Source organism: Abramis brama (genome assembly GCF_963993115.1).
Source record: "Abramis brama genome assembly, chromosome: 11".
NCBI lineage: Eukaryota > Metazoa > Chordata > Actinopteri > Cypriniformes > Leuciscidae > Abramis > Abramis brama.
The window spans coordinates 30723055-30739871 of NC_139973.1; the positions used below are offsets into that span (position 1 = coordinate 30723055).

The following is a 16817-nucleotide window of genomic DNA, read 5'->3' on the forward strand; positions in this document are numbered from 1 at the left end:
ATAAAGTTTAAAATATGAATGATTGTTCCAACTGCACAATGATGAAAAACTCATTAAATGGATGAAATTCTTGGGACGAAAACACAAGGTATTTTGATTTTATTATTATGGGGTAAAAAAAGCAATATAAAAACAAAAAAAAACAAATATATCATAAATATCTTAATACGTGTTTGCCAAATCATGACCAACAGCAGGAATAAACAGAAAATTATGTTACAGAAATGTCAATAAGTATGTTGACAATTCAGATTTGATAGTCAGTGTTAGCTTTTGGTAAAATGTCTTATGACACTACCCCCAGAAAAAATAAAGATACTAAAAATATTTAAAAAAATTATTTAAAAAAATACTTTTTCCTTAAAAATAGAAATGTACACTTACACTGATGATATTCAAGATGTAAGGACAATATGTTTTTACTTTTGGTTTAATAGTTATACCACATGACATATTTAGTAATTTAATTGAAATTTTGTTCAAATTTAGTTTTTGAAAGTCATTATGAAACCAATATGAATACGAAGAGTACATTTGTACGAGCTTTGTACATGCATTTTAAACTATATATATATATTTTAAAATACGGTTTCTTTATCTTAGAAAATCGTATTTGTCACTGACCTAGAAACTATGGTTGTCATGGTCAGTTTTTGCACACATGTTCTCAAAGGGCCTGATTGAGGGAATTATACACTATGTTCAGACTTGACTCATTGCAGACAGACAGTTTGGATCTAACTTGAATGGCCAGTAAATTTTAATTAAACTCATGCTGAAACCTGCAGTCTGCTAGTAGCATTTCTTCCCCTGTAGGTCTATAGACACTCACACACACATAATGATACATGGTCATGGAACAGAACTGCTAATTAATTAAATTAGTCGTATTCCCATTTAAGGACAAATTCCCAAAGATTCAGATGAGGTACTAATGATTTGGTGTGTGTGCGTGTGCGTGTGTGTGCGCGTATGTGCGTGTGCGTGTGTGTGCGCGTATGTGTGTGCACGTGCGCGTTGAAGCACGACGCCCATCCTCTCCCCTTACACTTGTCACCATGACTCCTGAACCCTGTTTTTGTTGTCTTTGCAACCATGTCACACCCATTTACACTTCCATTTATGTGTGTATAAGTGTGTTTGTACATGTTTAGAGAGACCTAAAGTCAAACGATAAACGCTATTGTCTTCCTCAAGGTTTATAGATTGAGCAGTATTTCAAATCAAAACTGATGTTAACCCAAAACAGTCCCAAAAAAGCTACCAGCTACATTTGTTTTCATATATAATTGACAATGTTTTTAGTGTTTTTAAGAGGTTAACTGCTAAAAGTTTAGACTTTTTTTTTTTTTTTTTTTGCCAGCCGGGCTTGGCCCTTAGCAACGCTGCTAACTGGGGAAGGCATGCGTTTCAGAGGGCAGTGAAGTGCTCCACATTTCCTCTAGACACAGAGAGGCAGAGGGGCAGTGGGGAGATCCTGCCGAGCCTCTTCCTCTCTCTTTTCCCCTCCTCTATCTCCCTCCTCCATGGCTCCCAGGATGCTTTGTGTGGGGGCTGTGGTCCGTGGCCCTCGTGCCAGCCCTCTCACTCACCCTGGGCTGACCGTCAGCACCCGGAACATTCCGTGCTGCTAGACCCCCCTCTCAAAACACACACAGTTAATAAAATTCTTCAACTTTCCCACAGATGCTGTGGCTTTTCTCTCCTCCTCCTGTCTCCTCTCTTCCCTGTCTCTCCTTCCTGCTCTTTCATCCCATCTGTTTTTTCTTTACTTGTCCTACTGTGAATCAAATGTTCAATGCTGGAAATTCTGTAAGAACTTTCTCAGTTTCTTGATACTGCTATATATATATATTAGGGCTGCACAATATATAGAAAAATTAACGTTATCGCGATAATAGTATATGCGATATCCGTATCGCAGAGAGGTGCGATAAATTGCATTTATTTTATGTGCCAAGCATTGTTTGATGCATGCATGCATAGGTTGTTTATCCAAATTCGACCAATCAAATGGGGCCTTACTATCTTTATACCCGCCTCCCCAGTAGGTGCTATTATGCTATTGGCTAGATCGGGCCCAAAGGGGAACCTAGTGGCTCAGAGCAGAGAGTGGAAAATAAAAACTAATGGCGGGAGTAGAGACAAGCGAGGAAAATGACAACAGCAAAGAACCTGGGCCTAAAAAGAACTGTACGTCTGAAATATGGCAATATTATAGAGAAGACGTGTCATAAATGCAGGTACTGTGTAAGGGGCCGTTAACATATCGCGTCTAAAAACGCATGGAAAGCACGGCTGCGCCGCTATCTCCTCCTTTCCACAAGCTCTTGCGTCTGTCGTTGCTATGCAACCATGACCTGCGTGAGCTTGCGGAATTCTGAAAAGTTCAGATGTTCTCATCTCGTCGCGCATAGGCGGGCCTGGAAAAATGTGCTTCCATTTTGAGCGCGCTTGCCACGCGCTGCATTTGAAATATTGAGTTTGCACGCGCAAAAAACGCGATATGTGAACATAAGTGACGGTGTCACTAAGTAGTGCCGGAAAATTTTGGCTACATCGAGAGGAAACTAATCTCCAGTCCACAGTCATCTGGAACGCAACCTCAGGGAGTTATATGAAGAAAGTGTAAGCCCAAATCTACCAAAACTGCTAACGAAATGCCAAGTAACGTTAACAATAACAGAGTCTCACAGACAACTATTAATCAAAGTGTTGCATGTGTAATGTTAACACGTTAAAAAAAACTGAGATATTCTTCAGAAGAATATCTATTAGCCTACCTGTTTATTTTAGTATGATCATTACATATATAAATGATAAAAATAAAATAAAAATAGCATTTCTCTAGGGAAATGTTATATTGCAAGAAATATCGTTATCGCAATACTCAACAACAATGTCGCATATCACATACTTTCCCAGTATCGTGCAGCCCTAATATATCACGCTGAATTGTAAAGTCCTAACTTACGTGCTGTATTAACATTTGGGATCATCATTATGTATGTGTGTGTGTGTGTGTGTGTGTGTGTTCACTTTAAGACTAATTCATTTGCAAAGACTAATCACTTTCTTAAGGGACAAGTCTTGCCATTTTTTTGTGTAAAAGATACTTTTTTTGTTTTATATATATCTATTAGTCTTAACAAATTGCTTGGACAGCCCCTTCCTGTTATGTTCAGTGTCTCTTGATTAGAATAAACTGCAAAGTGAACTAGGCTTGGGCGGTATCCAAATTTTGATACCGTCAAACCTCCTCCCTATTTTACCGGGGTATACGGTATTACCGTGACTAATTAAAAATTATGACATAAGGCTCAGACAGCGTCACCAAACTGTTGGCTTGTGCCTACACCGTTCAGAAACTGAATACCAGATCGGGCCCAAAAAAAATCAAGCTCAACCCTTGCACGTTGTGTCCGAGCCCGGCTGGCGGCATTAAATGTACTTATGAGCCCGAGCCCGATTAGACTTGACTATTTTTAATACGTGGGCCATTATAATATGGCGGCGCCAAATATTTTTTTAACACAGGTGCTGAGGGGGTGATAGATATAAATACTATTAATAAATGAGCAAAAATGGGACACTTAATATATAATATTTAATTATTTTAATTATCACAATTAAAGTATTAATTTTATTAAATTAAACAAGCACAACATTCAACATTCAATCAAATATTATTAAAGATTTATTATTATTAATAATTTTTTTTCAACATAATATCTCATTATTTTGAAATGTGTGCGTGCAACAAGCAAGAAGTGCATTTGTAAATCCGGTGACACGCGTCCATTGATTTTTATTAATACAACTTTTCTGTCAACGTCTGCTAAGTTGACGATCGCCATCTCCTAGTGAACGCGCATATATAGAGAGAAATGCAAATCATGGATTACATAATCAGAAGGTATAGGCTAGCCTTTTTCTTTTCGTTTTGAATTGTTTCGTTTAAAGAAATTGACGATCAGCATCTCCGTAGTGAACGCGCCTATAGAGAGAAATGCACATCATGGATTAATCAGAGATGCTGCCTATATTTCTTTTTGTTTTGAATTGTTTCGTTTAAAGAAATTGACGATCGCCATCTCCATAGTGAACGATAGAGAGAAATGCACATCATGGATTACATAATCAGAGAGTAGGCTAGCCTATTTCTTTTCGTTTTGAATAGTTTCGTTTAATGAATTTGATGATCGCCATCTCCGTATGAACGCGCATAGAGAGAAATGCACATCATGGATTAAATAATCAGCAAGTGGCCTATTTCTTTTCGTTTTGAATTGTTTCGTTTAATGAAATTTCAAGCTTTATTTAGATATAGGCCTATCTGTCATGTCTGTGAGGCATACACTGAGTTTCGGTTAATTTATGATGAGATTTCAATGCAAGTGACCGCGGCATATGACATGTCATGATTATATTGTCTGCTATATATTTGATTCTTATTTATTAAATCCAGGCAATTGTTTGATGAAAAATTTATTAAAATGAAGATACAATTTATACAAAACGAAATTCACTTTAAAGAAAGGCCTTTTACAAAACAAAACTTAATTAAGTGGTTAAAATGTCTGACTCCCGATGCATCCCATCTTACTCGTGCTGTTCACTTTTCATTATCAACATAGATGAAAAAAATAACATAATATTTTAACAAATATGAACTAATGCGCTTATTTAATGAACTCGGGGCAAAATGCATCCTCGCATCCTCGGGTGGTTGTTTCAGAGATGCGACATTAGGTTAGAGGTGTTTCCATCTCTCGCGGTCACCTTTTTATTGCACAATTTACAAATTGCCTCGTCACGTCAGTATTTACCGCCTCTCCCTTCTCTCTCTCTCTCTTTTTCCTCCACACTGTCACTTGATGACAACCACACAAGCATTTTTAGGCATTAAATAAATTATATTTATATATTATATATAAGTGCCGGTAATGACGGTATTGAAACTGATACCGTTGCTATTTTAAGACCCCGCGGTATACGATATTACCGTAATACCGCCCAACCCTAAAGTGAACCAGACTTTATGCTGCTAATCAAATGTCTGGCTGTAGTTTGACATCAACAGGTGATTGTTACTTGTCTTTTTCCCATGTGTGCCATGTTTGTGCGTGCGCGTGTTTGTGACTGTGAGCCGTGATGCTAGCTGTGACTTTAGACAGATAATCTTTGAGTGTGCTGTGGGGGGTTCAGGTCCGTCAGCATGGCTTTGCTGCTTTGATTAAGAAGGATGTCACTAAACCATCGATCCCCTGGGCTATTGATTACCTATTTTCATCCATCTGCCTCTCTGATAAAATGTTATCTCCTCTGCACTCTGGCCCCTGACATCCATACAAGGCTAATTTGTAATCGGGGTGTCCGAGTTTAACCCTTTGAGACACACTTGAGTTCATCTTTCAAAGCCCATCATGGCTGTGGTTTCCTCTATTACAAGCAGTGGATAGAAAATATCAACTTGGAATTAAACAAATTGGGCAGTTTTTATAACTTTAAGCATAATATTTAAAATGTATTTTAATATTTAATTTTTTGTTTATTTAAAATAATCTGTGGTTTCTAATACATTTAAAATGATAGATCAGATTCACACACTAGTGCAATGGTTCAAAACCTTTTTGACTCTAAGGCCTCCAATCTCCAAGACAATATGAAGGACCTCTAGTCTAAGCTGAGATGTATCTCTGGTTACACATATTTAGGGCCCAAGCGCCAAGGTGTGAGGACCCTCTTGGAATTTCTGTTTATTATTTGTATAATTATTTGTAACACTTATTGGGGCCCCCACTGAAGTTTGCCGAGGCCCCCTGTTTTAGAACCATTGTGTTGGTGGTTGATCTATATGGGGTTTTTTAATGGCCAATAGACAATATAATTCCGTAATATACACATGAATACAATTAAATGTAAATTAATGTTTAATCTAAAATGAATTATTTTTTAGATTTATTTACTTATTTTACTTTTTACTTTTTACTTTTTATTTTACTAAATTTCAATGAAATCTTTTACTTAAATTGTGTCAATATTTACTCAACATATTATAAAATACATTTCTGGTAGTTAACATTAACTTGAAAGATTGGCCTATTAACTTTATTGTACATCATATTTAATTGGACAGAAATTAAAACTAGGTTGTGAGGTATACTGTCGTGGTCAGAATTATTGGCACCATTGGTAAATATGATCAAAGAAGGCTGTAAAAATAAAAATAAGTGCATTGTTTATCCTTTTAATCTTTCATTCAAAAAATCACAAAAATCTAACCTTTCATTGAAGTAAAACTACTGAATGTGTGGGGAAATCAAAATGATCAAAATAAATATTTTTCTCTAATACACGTTGGCCACAATTATTGGTAGGCCTACGCCTAGAAATTCTTATGAGTAAAATATATCTATATGTATATTCCCCTTCATATTTACAATTTTAACACACACCATTGGTCTAGGAACATGAAATTATCTAGCCATGAGTACCTGTTTAACAACAGTATAAATACGAGGCAACACACAGACCAAAGAGGACGTGTGTCTATATTGTCTTAAGTGAAGACACACCAGGTGAATAAAAAAAAAAAAAAAGTAGATATCAGCATGAAACGTCCCCAGTTGATTACTGACATTAAAACAAATATCTTTTGTATTACAAGTTTTTAGAATATTTATGCAAATTAGGTATTACCTCATTAAATATGTGCTAATTTGCATACATTTCCAAAAGAGAAATCTGAACATTGGATAAAGCCAGATTCAAAATTCTTGTTTAATTTTGTTGACATATTAGAGTCAAAGAGGGGATTTTGGATATCTCTTTTTATCACTCCATTAATCAGAAAAAACTGTCAACAGCCATAAAAAATCCATTTTCGCCCTGTTTTTAGGAATAAATTGTTGTATAAATCATAATCTGAATGATGTATGAACAAACCCCTCTGTAAAAACCTTAAGAACATAGGTAGGAAAACAACTAGAAAGTTTGGTGTATGTAAGTGCTGCTGAAGTGGAGATTTCTGGCTCAGAGTATGAGAAAAAACCCATTTTGAGAAAACGGCCTTTAAAGATTTGTATTGTAAAAATTCATACTTTTTTAGTGGAAACAACTATTTACAGACACAATATCTCATCAAATCATTAGCAATCAACAATACAAACCACCTCAAACACATCAAAACGTATAACACAGCATTTATGGCCTTCAACTGAACAGAACCCCAGTCAAAAACACACTCTGGAAATGTCAGAGCACGTCACGTGATGCATCTGAACGAATCACGTTGTCAGAAATTGACATCAGCCAATGAGATTTCGCTTTTAGAGTTAAATGCCCCATTGTACTTTCACGATTGGTTGCTGATAAGAAGGAAATGACCATATTTGTATCCGACAACGTTGTACAGGAGAGAGAGAGCTTTCCAACTGTGTATGTGATGACAGGGTGCAGACAGCGATCGCGGAGCTGCATGTTGATTTAGAATGCCAACTTTTGTTGAATTTAGGAGAAATCTACAGACGCAAATAGACAAAGTGTAGTAAAATAAAGACCTAAATGTGTATTCTGGACTTTTTGTTCACCTCAAGTCTGAAAGAAGACATGTTATTGAAGACAAATAGCCCAAAATCTCAAAATTGACCAGTGAAAAAAAAAAAAAAAGATGGTTTTACCTGCCGTGTCTCCCCATCCTCTGGTCTCATCCAACTCCGGCACATTCAGTTGTCAGACACGACTGGAACTTCAAACGGGACCGGGTTCTATGGTCAGATGAAACTTTTTTTTTTTTTTTTTTTTAAATAGCTTTTTGGCAGCAAACCCACCAGATGGGTTTGGTGCACACAGGGATTAAAAACATTTACCCAATGTGTACGATTAAATATATTACTGGATCTTTAATGTTGTGGGCCTATTTTGGACATCTTGGACATTTTGTTCAGATGGATAATATCATGGATTCTATCAAATACCAACAGATAAAAAATCAAAACCTGTCTGCCTCTGCTAGAAATCTTATAATGGGCCGTGGTTTGATCCTTCACCAGGACAATGATCCAAAACAAACTTAAAGATCAACACAAAAATGGGTCACTGAGCACAAAATGAAGGTTCTGTAATGGCCATTACAGTCCCCTGACCTGAATCCTATAGAAAACTGAAGAGGAGAGTGTATCAACATGGACTTGGGATTTTAATTGTCTGGAGAGATTCTGTATGGAGGAATGGTCTCTGATCTCTTGTCAGGTGTTCTCCAAATGCATCAGGCATTATAGGAGAAGACTCAGAGCTGTTATCCTGGCAAAAGAACAAAAGGAGGTTGCAAAAAGTATTTAATAAAAGGGTGCCAATTATTGTGGCCAATGTGTATTAGAGAAAAACATTTATTTCATAATGAGATTTCCTCCCATTTTTATTTTTACTTCAATGAAAGGTTAGATTTTTATTTTTTATTAAAGGTCAAAAGTATTAATGCAGATTTATTTTCACAGGCTTCTTATTTCATATTTACCAATGGTACCTATAGCTCTGACCAAGACTGTAGAAGTACAGTCCATTCAGTATGTCGTACATTTGTGTGCCTGTTCCTGGAATTGTGTGTTGATCATTCAAATGAAACATTGAAAATTCATGTTTCATCACAACGTCATTTTCATTTATATCAAATTAAATGTGATTTCAGTTTGTCAAAACCTGAAAATGGAAGTGACTCCATTGGTGTGTTAAATCAGACTTTAGTCCTGACATCTCTAATCATCGTGTGTACACTTTGTTCCTGTCCAGATGCTCCTGGTGAGGAGGAATTGTGACAGTAGGATGTCTGTTCTTTGGTCTCATGGGTTGGGACTCCCCGATGGGCAACTGTGTTTTAGGGAACAGCTCAATATCCTCTGCCCAACTCCCTTCCCCTCCCCAGGGGTATCTGAACTCCCTCTTCCCCTCAGATAGGAGCTGAAGCTGAACTAATCCTGAGTTGTCTGAGAAAGGCTGTTTACTCTGTGGGGATTAACAGAGATTAAGTGCTATCATTGCACAGTTTGAGGAGGGGTGCTGTAAACGATCCAACCATTTCTGATGGCCCTCTCCTGTTTGCTTTTGCTTGGTTAACTTGTCAAACACACACTCACATTCTTAAGGCCCCAATATGCTGTATTCACGGCAAAGTTCTTGTTTGTTCTTCATTTAGGTGTCAAAATAAGTTTGAAATTCCTTTGCAGTGGTATAGTGTTAGCGAACATCCCGATGCCACCCTTGCTGCTGGAAGCGGCATTTAGATGAATATGTTAATATGTGCTGCTCACTTTTTCTCTCAATAAACAATTAAACAAAACAGCAGTTAATAAAACAACGGATCATATCAACATGGATATGTTTGAATGAACGATAGATTGCTTTAAAGCAAGCAGCTTTACAGCATTAAAAATTGGATAGTGTCGTATTCAATTATAAGTAACTTCAGTTCATCTCTGTGTAGGCGTTCGTGTGTGTTGTGCATGGCATTTTTTTGTAACTGCGCAGCTCTGCTTCCGAATAATCGAGCCGATTCTGGCCGAGCAGGTACATCTGTACCATCTTACAGGCACCCAGTTTGCGCTTGTCTTTTTATTAGTCTTTAAATTAATTGCTTCCATTTATAAAATTAGCCTACAATAGCAGAAATGAGCCTTTTTGAAATGAAAATAAAGGTCCATGTTTAATACAAATTTCATGAAATTAATTAAAATTTAAATTGAAAATATTTAGGTTCTAATATTTTGTTATAATGTCACAAGTAATAAGCTCAAGGTTTACTGGATTTTACACGATTCTTTGGTTCTTTAGTAGCGTGGGTTTGGCGATAAGTGTAATAAAAAAACAAACATTGTCACGTGTGTACCTTACTACTTCTCACCGCTGCTTCCTGATGGTTTAGAGAACACTGCGAGTCGGCCCCTGATGTTTCAAAGAGTAGTGTGATGGTGAGCGCGACAAAAATAAACGCCTCGTCCGTTTGGGGAGGAGCGTGCGCAGTTAGCGGAGGCTCACGGTGCGGAGCCAGGCGAAAGTATAAACGAGGCTTTACACACGTACATTTACACAAACACACAGAGCAACCATTCAAAATGTGGAGGTATTGTTTCTGTACTGCTCAGTATAATTTTTTTTTTTGTGTGTGTAGTAAAGTCTAGATGCTGTTGTGTGTAATGGAGATGTGAGTGCTAGTAAATGTTTGGCGCTGTGCTAGAAATGAAATCGAAAAGCAGTACACGAATCCCATCAAATTTTAAATGTCATTTGGAATGAGAGCCAGATCAAAACATGCCACCGGTGCAAACCGCGTGTTGACGGCCCCGCGTTAATTCAATCTTGAGCCTAACTGTAGATTCTGTGTGTGTGTTGTTTCAGAGAGGAACGTGAGCGCTGGATCAGGGCCAAATACGAGCAGAAGTTGTTTTTGGCATCGCTGGCGTGCACAGAGCTGTCTCTAGGACAGCAGCTACTGCGGGCCACAGCGGAGGAAGACCTGCGCTTCGTGGTCATACTGCTGGCCAACGGCTCAAGAGATGAGGTCAACGAAACCTGCGGGGAAGGTGACGGCCGGACAGCCCTGCACCTGGCCAGCCGCAAGGGGAATGTTGTGATCACGCAACTGCTCATATGGGTAAGAGCTACAGCACACACTCGTTTTATCACAGCCAACTACTGGCCAGGATGTGTTTGAGTAAAGACCTTTTCACACCAAACGTGAAACCTAAAAGCTCAACTGATCACAAATGAATGGTCTTTCTACACCAAGGGTGAATATTAGCAGAGACAATTTATATAAGAGACATACCACTTCCTCAATCCTCAATAGAACTATATAAGGAAAACCCGTAACGGCAAAGATGGCGGTTGTATGAACATGTCCCGCCCCTCCCGCTGGAAAGCCAATCATCTGCTTTTAACAGTCAAGCCGGGAAACATTTAAACCTATCGTCTGGTTCCACTGACGCATGCGCACAGTTGAGGTTTTGCGACAGCGGAGAGAGAGAGAGAGCGAGCGAGCGAGCCCCGGTCGCGCGCACTCTCGCTCTCTCTTCGGAGCCAGGCGAAAGTGTAAACAAGACTTCACCGTCTCCAAATGATGCGCCTTGCTCTCTCTCCCGCACGAAAATTAATCAAAATAAAACGACATTATGGTAAAAGGTCGGAAGACCAAAGTTTCATGTGGAGCATCCGGAGATTTTGTTTTTCCTGAATTACCGCTGGGTGTGAATTGTGCTAAAATACGTTGCCTTATGTTATCTTCCGCACATTCAGCTGACATAAAATTACTCTCTAAATAAACGAAAAAACCTATCCAGTGATGTATTGTTTTCTGTGTTGACACTAACCTTGTGGGATGTCCATGTCCTAACTGCTGGGATAATCACACAACCATATGGCACATCCAATTCGCGAACTAATGACTCTTTTGAACCGATTCATGTTAATGAATAGTTAAAACAACTGATCTATAAAACATTGTTATTACTGATAAAAGTGCAAACCTGCTTATATTTTAATAATGGAGAACAATATTGACATTGATTATTGCACAACACCGGCATTCTGGATAGAGACGTAAATGAAGTTGGTGTCGTGAACCCTTGCGCATGCGTAGTAAAGTATAACCTGTGGGGAAAAAGGCGTTTTAAACCTTATTTTGGGGCAAAGTCATCAAACTTTTTCAGCGATTTTTATCATATTTTACTGCTGTTTCTATACATGCAGTTTTTATGTCCCGGTGACAAGTGAAAGTGCAGTTCTGACTCTCTGCCCATTCATTTAGATAGGAGCCTGGTCTTGTTAGTCCGAAATAGCTGCCCGGAGGCGTTGCCAAGATGGCGGCCGAGTGGCACGACTTGCCTAAAAGGACTTTGATATTAGTCTGGTGCAGTGTGCATCACTCCTGTCTGATGTTTAACACTTCAACAATTTCCGCAGTAAGAAAATGGAACAAAAATAAAATAAAATTAAAAAAAATATTTTTTCTTTCAATGATGGAATTGAGTCCATAAAGTGTTTAATAATTAAATAATTATTGGTCAGTATTTGTGTTTTCCTGTTTTGATTCATTCTGAAAAACATAATGTATCTTGTGTTTGAATGAGAGAAGTAAAGATAACTATTGCATAAATATACCTGACAGTAAGCCCATAAAAGCTCTATTCAAGAATTTGACATATTTCTAGTGAAGACATTAAGCAGTAATGTGCAGATGGAAATGATGGATAACCGATAAGGGTTTTTGAAAAACAGATTAACAAATCAAGACAAGATAAGCCATTCTGCCATTATCATCCTAATCAGACCAATTTTAATCATTTGGAGTCATATATTTTAATCATTTGGAATCATATATAATACTTATTACATGGCTTGGTTGAATTCCAATGTAGAATGCGGTCTGTTATTTCTTGATAACAGACCACTGCGAAGTATAACACACTGTTGCCATGAAAAACAGAGCGTTGCTATGGACGCAGGATTCTAACCGTAGAGACGGAACGGACTATTTTCTTTAGCGGAAGTAATACAATCGTTTTTAAATCAATAAACTCCTTTTTAAATCAATATTTTGTGTCAAATTATTGATTTATTTGGTGGGTAGCCATGTAATAAGCGGGATAATGTAGAGCGAGGCGGTTGTTATAGCGAATACAACCCCTTCAGGCTGATTCCCGATCAGCCTGTCAGGGTTGTATTCGCTATAACAACCGCCTCGCTCTACATTATCCCTTACATCACCCTGAGGTCCATTTAAAACGTAAGGAATATTTTTGCAATAAAAATCCATTTTCAAACAATAATTTCTGCTGGACAAAATCAAGTCCCGCCCTCATTTTTTTCTTGTTCGAGAAGCTGTTTCACTCGGATATACGTCACAATAGAGAAGAAAAGACTTGCAACTTCTGTTTCATGTCGACTTTAAAGTCTTTTTAATACTATTGTACTGCCTTTCTCTTATCAGAGTGCTCAAATATAGTTTTTAACTACATTCTTCAATAACGGTCTCTTTGCTCAAGGTGTTAAAACAGGGACCTTATTTAAATAATAAAATAATATAATAATCTAAAATAAAACAATAATTATATATTAATAATAATAATTACAAAGCATTTTTATGAAGGATATTAGTGATAGGTGTTACACACAGCCAGGAACAGCAGAGGATTTGTCTGACTTTATGTTCAGGTGTTCTCTTGCTAACTCTCTTCATCTGTCTCTCTGTAGTACGGCGTGGACATCATGGCACGGGATGCTCACGGCAATACGGCATTGGCGTACGCACGGCAAGCTAACAGTCAGGAGTGTATGGACATCCTCCTTCAGTACGGCTGTCCCGATGAGCGTTACCCACTCATGGCCACTCCCAACCTGTCCCGCAGGAACAATAATCGCAATAACAGCTGCAGCAGCATGAACAGTGCAGTTATATGAGGAATAAAACACATACACATGAACATACACTCTGGTCAGCACTCCTCCTCCCTCTCTATACACACCTTCATATGTACAGCTCCACCACTGCATCAGAATCATGAAACTATAGCAGACTCAAGGGAATGATGATGATGATGATGAAGCATGAGAAGAGCTACTGTGTTTGCACTCACGGCCTCCCCTTGCCTCTTGTGAAACGATCCGCACCCTGACTCTGCAATCCCTCTAGTTGGAAACGTTGTCATGGCAAGGTCTTGGCCAGTCGTGTCTTCTATTTTTTTGGGAGAGTACCCTCGTCCAGTGTCTCGCTGCATCGTGGAACAAAAATGAAAACAACCCTGGATTCTGCTTTTCTGACTGTGCCAGTTGAAGCTACCAAGTGCATGATGGGAGAAAAGGGTGTGTATGTATTTGGTAACTGGTGACGCATCTTATAAGCCTCTTTTCTGTGGAGTCCAATAGGAAATGATGGGATACTTTTACACCGAATCTTCAAAATGACCCAGAAGTCCCAGAGAACTTCACTTGGCCACCATGCGTGTCTGGACTTTCATCTCACCCCTTTGACACTGGTTTTTCTGTCTGTTCTCTCTCTCCCTCAGACTTTTTCTTTGCATCTGTTCTGACTCTTTTTCAGTCAGTATGTCCATTATGTCTTCTTTTCTTCTTTATTTTAAAGGAATGTGAAAGGATGTAATTTGACATTTACGGAAAACACCCAAATGTTGAGTCTTACATTTGAAGTTTGAAAATCTGACATGGTCTTTTAAACCTTTTTTGTTTTAACATTGTTGAGTAGCATTTGTCTTAGTGCTCATTACTGGACCAATGGAGGATTCTTAAAAAGGTGTTTAAAGATTTATGTTTCTCAGATGTAAAAAGGGAATTACATTTTTTACTTTCACCAGCTTTTATTTAGCCAATTTTTAATCTTTCTACACGTCAAACTAGCCTTATATGTTGCCCATTGCCCATGTTCATCATCCCCCAAAAAAAATGCACCGCTATGCTTTTCCTCGTTTTAATGAAAGTAATACCACAGGTAGGTTGCTTCGTCTCTCAGCACAGAATATCATGAAATGCAGGACTTTTTTTGTAATGCAGTCTGCTCATGGTGGCCGTTGCTTTCGTACAGTGGCGTGCCTCTCTCAGGTCATCTCTGTCTGTTGCTGTTCACACACTTTACACTGCAGAGTCCGAAACCTCATGCATCTCAGTGAAGAGAAGGGCTCTCTGGGTCTTCAATCCCAATCTGTACATACTTCTTCCTTCTCTTTCATTCTATTTTTTCTCTAAGTAGTGTACTATATTGAAAGTATTTGAAGAAAACACCCCCTCTGGCATAAGCCTTTATTATTATATTTTTACCAGCCCCTTTTCTTGTTTCAGTGCAGGTTTTGGTGTCTGAAAGTGTGCCTGTTTGAGTCGAGTTCCCTCTTTCCGCTCCCTATTCCTCTGAATTGTTCTTCAGAGCTTATTTTTCCTCTTTGCCTTTATCTTCTTCCTTTATTGTGTGTCAAGGAGTATTAAAGCAATACGAAGCCAAAATTCCGCCAGGTAGACACACAAGTAATAATTTCTCGCAGCGTTCTTGAACGTCACCCCGGCGGTCCGAGCTACCATTGTTATTGAGAGATGTAAAGCCGATGTAAGACTCTGTCTCAGGTCGTATATCATTACAGAAGATCCCATGCAGGGTTTGATATTGACTTACTCCATAATATGATTTAATGGGCTTTGATCATTTAATCTCAGCTTCCATTGATTTTACTCTTCGCTAGGTAGTAGAAATGTGAAGGTACTTGGCTTGGGGTTGGAGATGCGAGAGGCTCTGTGTTGTAGAATTGATATTCTGCAATACAAACAATCTGGAAAGTCTTCAAGCTTGTTGATAGACATTTTGGGAATATGTAGAGAAACTTAGATAGTTTAGAAAACAGTGAGAGTTGAAAAGCTTTAGTGAAGGATGTGAGGATGTAAACTATGAGAGAAATATTGAGGTATGTTGATTTTCAGCTCAAAAGGGTGCAGTTTTCGCCTTGTATATAACGTAGCAGGCCTTTAGAGGCTTTACCACAATAACCATTATTTATGACTAAATGCACTACAGAACACCGATCACTTGTTGTGAAGAACCCACAATATAATGTCCACTTTGAATCCTTTCTGTGAAAAAAGTCGTTTTTCTTTTTTTTTCTTTTTGCATGAACGGATGTAAATGTTCTCTTCCTTGTGTAAATGTCTTCGTCTTCATAAAATGAGTGTACCCTGACAGGTGACGCTAAAGAGTCTGCCATTTTAATATGAAAAAAACCCTTATGAACAACTTGTGAACTTTTTTTTTCTTTTTCTTTTTTTGTCAGTCCTCCCATCTCCTCCTTTTGTAATCCATCCCTTTGAGCAAAACTTCTTTTTTGATCATCTGTCTATCTGTAACTGAATAAAGAAAGCATGAATGAGCAAAAGAGACAAAAATCCAACCAATACCATGACAGCAACCAAAGGATCATGCCAGCCCTTGTGAGCAGATAATGCAGACAGTTGGGGGCTTTATCAGTACGTTCCAAGTTGCTTGAACATATCCTCGTTTTTTTTTCTTTCAGTTTCCATTCACCGGTCGTCGTTTTGTGTAAATAGATGTAAAAATGGAGAAACCTGTAGTGTTTGTTTACTTTGTTTTCGTTTGTGTTCGTTACCTCATTTCATCAACAGTCTCCGTGTTATGTTCAAACCCAAGAGACCCGTTTAATTATTTATGAATATGCTAATCTGAAAGGGGAGGAGCTCTCTCACACTACTTGGGTTTTGCATTTGTTCCTTTATTCAGTCCATTGACATCACTACTATCATTCTGATTCGAATTATCGGTGTTGTATTTCTAATTATTGTTGTTATTATATTGAGTTTGTGTCAGCTGTACAGTACTGTGTTGAAAATTATACCTGATGCAGAGTCTTATACTGTAATGTCTCTTTTCAATAAAAAGCTTCTTAATATAATGTTCTCTCCTCGATTTTGTACCCTTTTAATTTATTTACTAGTGTGTGTGTGTGTGTGTGTGTATATATTTATATATATATATATATATATATATATATTATATATAATGTATGTAAGACTTATAAATAAGTGGTTGTTTTGATTTAAATAGGCAAATGCTCAAGACTCTGATTGGATCATTATTGCAGTGATTATTATGTTATAGCATGTTATATGTTTGGTAACAGTTACTCTAACCCTAATTGATGGTGTGTGTAGCTTTTCCTTTCTTAAACAACCATGTAGGAAGACACATCTTGGCCATATTCCAGGATGACAATGTCAAGATTCATCAAGCTCAAATTGTGAAAGAATGGTTGGGA

General features: G+C 37.9%; 1 protein-coding gene across 7 annotated transcripts in view; it reads left to right on the top strand.

The window, feature by feature from the left end:
* agap1 (ArfGAP with GTPase domain, ankyrin repeat and PH domain 1) overlaps positions 1-16454 on the top strand; it is a 200546-nt gene extending 184092 nt beyond the window's left edge. For all 7 annotated transcript variants that reach the window (XM_084129542.1, XM_084129541.1, XM_084129540.1 and 4 more), the window contains 2 exons: positions 10393-10648; positions 13246-16454. In XM_084129542.1, the coding sequence (XP_083985668.1) occupies positions 10393-10648; positions 13246-13452 (463 nt within the window). In that variant the 3' untranslated portion in view covers positions 13453-16454. The remainder of the gene's footprint in view (positions 1-10392; positions 10649-13245) is intronic.
* The last annotated feature ends 363 nt before the right edge of the window (positions 16455-16817 follow it).